The sequence below is a fragment of the Lupinus angustifolius genome, chromosome LG16 (genome assembly GCF_001865875.1).
Source record: "Lupinus angustifolius cultivar Tanjil chromosome LG16, LupAngTanjil_v1.0, whole genome shotgun sequence".
Lineage (NCBI taxonomy): Eukaryota > Viridiplantae > Streptophyta > Magnoliopsida > Fabales > Fabaceae > Lupinus > Lupinus angustifolius.
In genome coordinates this window covers 10,656,663-10,665,905 of record NC_032024.1, presented here as the reverse complement: position 1 = coordinate 10,665,905, position 9,243 = coordinate 10,656,663, and the positions used below count along the sequence as shown (strand labels likewise).

Sequence of the window (9,243 nt, the reverse complement as noted above, 5' to 3'; positions counted from 1 at the left end):
TGTTAAAATCATCACCTTTAAACATATTCAAATACTAACAATAATTTCTAATATTTTCCAAAAATAACTCATCTAACCTTGTCCGAAGATATAGTTTTTCCATCTAAGAACAAGGAAGAAATTTCAAGATTTACAAAGGTCAAAAACTACATAAAGGTTCATATGATTTTATTATCATCCCCTTTAGTTATGCCTTCATAAAATACTTAAAGAACAAATATAAACTCTACTTTATGAACAACATAATAAAAGCTCATAACTTTCTATGAAATATGAGAAGAAGATGAAGAAGAGAAAATAAAAGACTACCTTAGTTTGTATAGGAAATTTAGTGTAAAAATGAGAGAATGGGGTGGAGTATTTATAGGAGAGGCTCACCCTCATCAAATTATAAAATTTAATGCAAATTAAGTAGATTTAGACTAGCATAGGTGATGTGTCTAATGGTGGTGGAGTGAGAGGATTTGTTGAGTGATTTAGGGGATTTTGTGTAAGAGGATATGTACTTTTTCTTCTGGACAAATTTGATGTCTATCTTTGACTCGAAATAATATTTCGAAGCCAATGGCGCAATCGGAATTCGATTCCGAGCTATGGCACTCAAAAACACGTTATTGGGCCGAATTCGAGGGAATTTGGGCCCAACCGCAGCTCAAAAACTTTCCGTCACGGAAAATTACGAACATTTACCACAAAATAGGAAATCATAAAACAAGACTAACACTCAACTAAGGTTTAGTCTCATTCATTGCCGATTAATTTATAAAATTAATCGTTGTTAAAATAAATAATTAATAAAACATAAACAGAAAATTCACGGTGTTACCAGTACAATTATGCAAAATATCAGATATTAACTTGTATTAAAACAACAAGAAATGTAAAGAATATTTAAGGAGAGAACAACGTGCAAAGATAGATTTTTATCCTGGTTCGTTTGCGGTCCACTACAAACTACACACAGGCCTCCCCTTCTGATCTTGGGAGACTTTCTTCTTCACTATATTGAATACAAGTATAATCACATACACCAATTCAATTTAAAAAACATAGGACGCTTCTTTCTTGAAATCTAGAACACCTAGCCCGTGGTTTGACTCTACCTATCGCTTGAGAAAACATTTCTCGCGAAACAGCCCCAACTAAGATTCTTGTTCTCAAATCAAGACCTCCTAGCCTTGGTTAAGAATCCTTATCTCTATGGTGGTAAGACACCAAGAGATCAATCCATTACACACAAAAACAGATTACAAAAGCAAGGTATTATAAGCACAATAATGCTTGAAATATTACAATGACAGCCCTTAAGACTAACCCACTCACAATTCACTCAAGCCATCATATACATGTGAGTTAATCAAAAACAATAATCAAGATATCTCTCTAAGAATCTTTACTAATAATGCATGAACATGTGAGCAAGATAAGGATGAGACTAAGCATAAAAAACAGTATGCAAATCAAAGAATCAATAAGGCATGTTAATCTCTCTTTCTCACACATGCAATACTCTCTGCAAAAAACAGAATGTAAACACGAAATATGCTCTCTAAATCAATCCTATACAATGGAATGCAAAGCTACAATTTTTTGGAAATTGCCTTAACTTATACCAGGCAGTTTTAACAGTTGAATTCGTTGCAGACAGTTAAGCCGTTAAAACATAAATCAGTTATAACACAAAACAAACCTATTAATCGATTAAGGTAACCCGTTAACCGATTAACCAGTGCAACAATGTCAAAACAGAAACCAGTTGTAAGTTTGTAACAGAAAAACAGTTGAGTTAATCGATTAAGTCACCACGTTAATCGATTAACTAGGATATTAAAATATGTGGTTCAAAAGGTAAACTTCTCATATGTTATGCTTAACTCCTATACATGTTTTAGCAATTATATTATGCCTAATATGCACATATAACATGAATGATTAATGCATGAACATACAATTAACTAGATGATATGTCTCATGGATGTGATATGACAATTAAAATGGCTTGAGAGACTTGCACCTAGGTTCACCTCACCTATACTCACTTATTAAGGCACACATCCCAGACTACTTAGAATAATAACTCTATTTATATATCCTAGTCTAGATATGACCAATGAGCTCTAGGCATGTTGATTGTTGAGTCATCTTCAAGCTTTAATAAAACATTGTCTTCATCAAAACATAAGCAAAGCATTGCTAGTGCCATCCTTGACACTTTGCACTTTCAAAATGAAGAGTAGAAATTATATTTACCATAAATAAAGAGTGCAATCATACTTGTGAGTTGGTTTGAGAGTTGAAAATAATAAATTTGGTGAAAACAATTTGAAAAAGTGAGAAATAATATAAATTATATCAACCAACAAAGAAAATGTTATTTTTGTCACTTTGAAGGGGTTGCTTTAATTACAAGTAAATGTTTTTAGTATAATTGATGGGTTGTTGAAATTCATAAACTAGACATTGTTCATTTAGATATCTTCACAAACGACTTTAAAATTCTGAAAATATCTTCTTCTCCATATTCTCTCTCCTCAACTTACACAATATTTCTCATTTTTTTCCAAGTTTTGTTCAACAAATCTTCTTCTTAAAACCTAAACCAACTCAAATGTATCATTTTTTATTCTTTTCATTTTTTGCTTCTTCCTTTTCAAATGTCAAAGCAACACCAAATATGATTTCTTGCTTTTTTCATTTTTATTTCATCATTCTCATAAAAATGGGTATATGTAAACATATTGATAGTTACTACTTGGAAGTATTTTTTTTCATTTTTACTTCATCATTCTCATAACTATTTCTTTTTTTCTTAAATTTTGTTCCACAAATCTACCATCTTCACCAACTCACGTATGATATTACTTTTTTTTTCATTTTTACTTCTTCCTTCTCATAACTAAGTTTGTACATTCTATTGGTATATGTCAACATATTGGTACTTACTACTTTGTAGTATTTGTAATGGTTGTAAGAAATTTATTTGTCTTAACTACGTTTCTCATAACTATAACTCATTTTTTGTCTTCAATTTTTGTTAAACAAATCTATGATCTTCAACCTTCAAATAAACTCAAAGGTATTATTTTTACTTCTTCCTTCTCATAACTAAATTTGCGCATTCTCTTGATATATGTCAACGTATTGGTATTTGTAATGGTTGTAAGCAGTGTTATGAAAACCGGTTCGTGCCAACCGGTCTCAATACTGGTACGGTACAGTAATTATATCGGTCATTCAATCATACCGACCAAAACCGGTCGGTTTTCAATTGAACCGTATCGGTCATACCGGCCGATTTTTATTAAAAATTAATTTTTTAATGAAAATGAAAAAAATATTGGTTTTTTATTGATTTTTTAACATTAATGATAATATATTATATTTTTATATCTAATTTCACCGGTATGCGGTTTAATTAGTGAATCATTGGTTGAACCATATACCACTATACCAGTATCCTGACCGGTTTGATGACCGGTACGGTATTAACAGCACTCGTTGTAAGAATATATTTGTCCTAACTACGTTTCTCATAACTATTTCTCATTTTTTCCTTCAATTTTGGTTAAACAAATCTATGATCTTCAATTGTCAAATCAACTCACATGTGTGATTTTTATGTCCTTTTCATTTTTTCTTTGTTGGTATATATAATTCGTTTCTTATATCAATTTATACATGCACATTATTTTACTCACACAATATTCTTTATCCTCATAGGTAAATAAATTTTAACTTCTTTAACCTTCCACTCCCTTACACCAACAAGGTATCACAAGATAATATCTTTTTTGCCTTCTATAAAAAAAACTTCATTTTTCTCGACATTCTATAACAAAAACTTCATTTTTCACACATTATGTTTGTTAAAATATATTTTTCCTATGTGGTTATTTTTCTAAAGCAGGAAATACGAATTGGTCGTGTTCTTTGTTTCACCATTTGCAGAAGAGAAACCTCAGATCCAAGAAATACAATGATTAGAGGTTACATTCACTATCTGAGTATAGAAGAATAGTGTCTTTAATTTTATTATGGGTTTGTCATTTTTCATTCAAAGTTAATTTTTTCATTATCCGGATGTGTCAACTTTATATTAGTAAGAATATTTTTTAATCTTTTTTCTTCTCATCATAAATAATTTGACATCTTTAATTGTTGAATATGTATATTTTATCTAATTAATCATAGTAAATGTTATCATCATATTAGTCATAACCAATGAAGACAATTTAATTTCATTTATATTCTATTTTATAACTAATAAATTTTTGAAATATTAATATTTAATTCCATTTATATTCTATTTTGTTTGAATTTATGGATAGGTTACAAATATGGAATATTAATTTGAGGATTTATAACTAATAAATTTGCCGAATATTAATTAAGTAATATCCACTCATTAATATTTTACATCATTCCAGGTAATTTTTTTATATTTGGAATCGTTAACCTATAATTTGTCTTGATTTATTGAATTTCATAAAGTGCATGATTAATTGAGCATATTACACGGTTACTTTGACATTGGAAACTTAATGCACAGTTATAATTATATTGATCAAGAAATAATTAAATAATTCTATTTTTAATGTCATAAACAAACATAAAAGTTCAAAAAAATTTGATTAGTTAAAAATGACAATTATACACAATTAATCAATTGGTACTTACACTTTAGAAGCCAAAATTATTAGACATGATTACCTTTGAATGTCTTTTAATATGTTATCTAAAACCTAAGTAACCGTTCCCCACAATTAATTTTGTGATTTGATTTTTGATTGTGTTTTTGGATTGAATTTTCCTTTAATGTTTAATAGGATGTAATAATCAAAATATTAAAGCAATTTGATTTGATTCTGATAATCAATTGATTTAATTTATATTTTGAATAAATTATATATGATTCTCTAATTTTAAGCAACACCCATTATGGATATAAATTTGCATAAATATAGATAACAAAATTTGCGGAATATATTTATATTTAATTCTATTTATACTCTATTTATTTGAATTTATGGATCAGTTACAAAAATGAAATATAAATTTGTGGAATATTAATTGAATAATATTCACTCATTAATATTTTACATCATTCACAAGAATTTGTTTAAATTTGGAACATTTAACCTATAGTTTGTTTTGATTCTTTGAATTCCATAACATGTATGATTAATTGAACATATTAAACTGTTACTTTAACATTGGAAACTTAATGCACAATTATAATTATAGTGATAAAGAAATAATTAAATAATTCTATTTTTAATGTCATTAACAAATAGAAAAGTTCAAATTTTTTCAATCAATTACAAAAATGATATTATACACAATTAATCAATTGGTAGTTACACTTTAGAAGTCGGAACTATTAGAAATGATTGTCTATGAATGCCTTCTATTCCGTTATCTAAAAACTAAAAAATTGTTTCCCATAATTAATTTTGTGATTTGATTTTTGATTGTATTTTTTGATTGAATTTCTCTTTAATCTTTAATAAGATGTAACAATGAAACTACTAAAACAATTTGATTTGATTGTGATAATGAATTGATTTGATTCAATTATTTATGATTTCCTAATTTTAAACTATGTTCATTATGGATATATAAAAAATTGTTATGAAAAGATGAGTAATGTAGTTAAGACAAATATATTCTTACAATCATTACAAATACTACTAAGTAGTAAGTACCAATATGTTTGACATATACCAATAGAATGCACGAATTTAGTTATGAAAAAAGATGGAATAAAAGAGAGAAAAAAAAAATACTTGAGCTGGTGAAGATGGTAGATTTGTGGAACAATAATTAAAAAAAGTGAAATATTTATGAGAACGATGAAGTAAAAATTAACAAAGTTACAAAGCTTACCAAAACCATACTAGTTGTCTTCTTAACCCTTTATTTCTTTCTTTATAGTTGTCACTCTATGTTAATTTACACAATTCAAGAAAATTATTAATTTTTTATTTTTAATTGTTATTTTCCTATTATAAATTTCACAATCATTTCCTTGGGAATTTTGTAGCCTTCTTCCATTTTTTTGAAATAAATATTTTTCTTTCATATTTTATGTTTGCTTCCATCAATTAAATAAAATGATTATTCTTTTATTTATTTATAGCTGTCACCTATGTTATTTTATACAAATCAAGAAACTCATTATTTTTTATTTTTACAAATTGTTATTTTTCCTTTTATATATTTCACAATTCATTTCTCACTACTTTACTATTATTTTTTCTTTCTAAAAAAATGTTATTTTTCTGAAATTATAATCATACAATTTATATACAATTAAATAATTTTTTCTTCTAGATAACAATACTAATAAAAAACAAGAGGATTATTTTAAAAATGGAACTTTATTATAAAAAAGTGGAACAATTGTACAAAAAAATAAAGCATTATAGTTATTTGTCATAAGTATAAAGATTTATATATATTCATTAGATCATTCATCATACATTTACATTGTATTTTGAAAAATCAATGAAATTAAATATGAATGGTGAATGATGTAGTGATAATATATAGAACTGAAAGAATGACTGTATGAAAAAATAAACCATAATATTTATGTAGCATCAATGTAAAAATTTATATACATTTATTATATCAACCATCATTCATTTACATTATATTTGAAAAAGTCAATGATAATTAAATATGAATGATAAATGATGTCGTAATAATATATAGATATGAAATATGATCAATACATAATATTTTTTTCTAAAAAAAATCGAACGAAATTCCAAAATGGGAATAATTAAGTTTAACGATCCAAATCCCTCCCTAGTATAATGCACTATATTTGATGTCTTACGTTTTGTATCACTATATACTATCAACTCTAATTGATTAAAAATTATTATTTAAATTAAAATTAAAATTATTTTATATTTTTTTGTCCAACGATATCTCCTTATATATGGAGTAACATAAAGTTGTGGAACAGAAGATGTGGTGATGGTACTAACTACTTAAGTTGATTAACCAAGAAGTTGCATTCCACCTGGTCTTTTTAGTCCTTATCTTTATTCTTCTTCCTATGAACACTACATTATCACCTTTTCTATTCTTTTTTCCTTTCTTCTTTTCCTTCACTGTTCACATTCTTCCCTCCACCAATGATTACATTCTCAATCTTTCAGTGAAATGAAACCCCAGTATATGGCACTACTCCTTCTCCTTCATTCATATTCATCGTGGTGTTCTAACTAGCTTCAATCTCATAAACCCAAAACTAGATAGTAAAGCTTAAAAAGGAGCTCATCTTGTGGCACGTGCATACAACTTATGGCAACCATTGCTACCTTCTTCAACAAGTTCCTCTCTCTTCTCCTTATCCTCTTTGTTCACCTTGGTTGCTTCATCTTCACGAAACAAGAAAATCCACCATCAAAGAAACGCAAAAGCTCATCTTTATCTCTTTCCCACACCAAATTTAAGACCCAGAAAGCCATTTCTTCTTCTTGGCATTTCATCAAACACCTCTTCTCCTCAAAATCAAGCAAGACCAAAAACACCACGCTTTCATCACCGCAATCCACAACCACCGCAATACAGTCTTTAATCTCCGGCGGGTCCTCCCAGGCACATCAAGAATTTGATTTCCCAGATCCTCCTCGCAGAAAAAGAACCGGGTCTGGGTCATGCTCCGAATCCGACATTTCCGCCGACAACAACCATTTCCTCCGCAATGACATCTTCCCATGCACCGTTTGCGGCGAGGTTTTCCATAAACTCAACCTTCTCGATCAGCACCAAACCACCAAGCACGCTGTGTCAGATCTTGCAGGATCCGACCCGGGTCACAACATCGTTCAGATCATATTCAAGTCGGGTTGGCCAGAGACCCGGATTCTCCCTGTCATAACCCGGATCCTGAAGATCCATAACAGCCGTAAAATCCTCTCAAAATTCGAGGACTACCGTGAGAGGGTGAAGGCCAAGGCTGCGCGTAATATGACGCGCTTCCGTGATGAGCGGTGCGTCGCTGACGGAAACGAGCTCATGCGGTTCCACTGCTCCACTTTTCTTTGCGACTTGGGACTTAACGGGAATTCTAAAATTTGTTCGCAGCAGTTTTGTAATATTTGTGGTATCATTAAATCGGGTTTCTCGCCCAAGCTAGATGGCATCTCCACGATGTCATCTAGTTGGAGGGCACATGTGTCAATACCCGATGAGATCGAGCAGGAGTTCCACTTCATGAATGTGAAGCGGGCTATGCTCATTTGTCGGGTAATTGTAGGCCGGGTTGGGTCGTATTTGGATGAAGTCAATAAAGAGGATGGAGGGTTTGATTCACAGATTGCGCGCGGTGGGAGTGGAGTTTACACCAGGCTTGACGACGAGGAGTTGTTAGTGTTTAATCCTAGGGCTGTGCTTCCTTGTTTTGTGATTGTGTATAGTGTGTAATGAATGATGTATGTGAGGTTGATCAAACCCTCAGGATGATGGGCTGTGATTTTAATTTTGTTAAGTGTTTTGTAGTTAAGTGATGTTTTTGACATAATCCAGGTTAAATATTGTGCGCAAATTTGTGCATTAAATTAACACATTATAGTATAGAATTGAATGTTTTTTATAAGAGTGTGTGTTTTAAGGTGTCCTTGATTATGTGATTAAGGTTACCTTTTATTAGTGTTTTTGTCTAAGCAAATCAATATCTTCAAGTCACTTACACTCTCGTGAATTGATGGGGAGAAGCTGTTAATTTTGGGATCATGCTTTCTGGCTTTGTGATGGTGTAGTGTGTGTGATTGATGTACAGTAAAGGTTGATCAAACAGTTGTGATGATGGGGTGTAATATTGTTTTGGTTGAAGTATTTTGCTCTTAAGTGATGCTTTTGACGTACTCCGTTTATTGGATCATTGTGCACAAATTTGTGCATTATTAACGTGACAATAGAAATTGAATGAATGAGCTCTATGCAAGAACTTGCATGGTGAATTTTTTATATTATCAAGAGTATTCTTTCATTTTATTGGTAAGAAATTAATTTTTTTAGGGTACGTGGATGTTCCTCCCAATAAATATTACTCCCAATAATTAAACTTTTAATATTTTGATTTTCTATAGATCTAGTATGACCTTGCAATATTACTAATGTATTGATGTATGTTTTAGGTGATTACAAGCTTGTGAAAAGTTTCAACTCTTTGAGAAGTCATTGGAGTAGTGCAACTTTCTTATATGCTGTTACAGTCAAACATTA

At 30.0% G+C, this 9,243-nt stretch overlaps 1 protein-coding gene across 1 annotated transcript; it reads left to right on the top strand.

The window, feature by feature from the left end:
* LOC109330263 lies at positions 7,062–8,614 on the top strand. The gene is made up of 2 exons (XM_019564391.1): positions 7,062–7,272; positions 7,310–8,614. The coding sequence occupies exon 2, from the start codon at positions 7,318–7,320 to the stop codon at positions 8,440–8,442; it is 1,125 nt and encodes a 374-aa protein (XP_019419936.1). The 5' UTR covers positions 7,062–7,272; positions 7,310–7,317; the 3' UTR covers positions 8,443–8,614.

Coding starts and splice junctions, on each gene's coding strand:
- LOC109330263 (XM_019564391.1), top strand. CDS start 7,318: ATGGCAACCATTGCTACCTTCTTCAACAAGTTCCTCTCTCTTCTCCTT.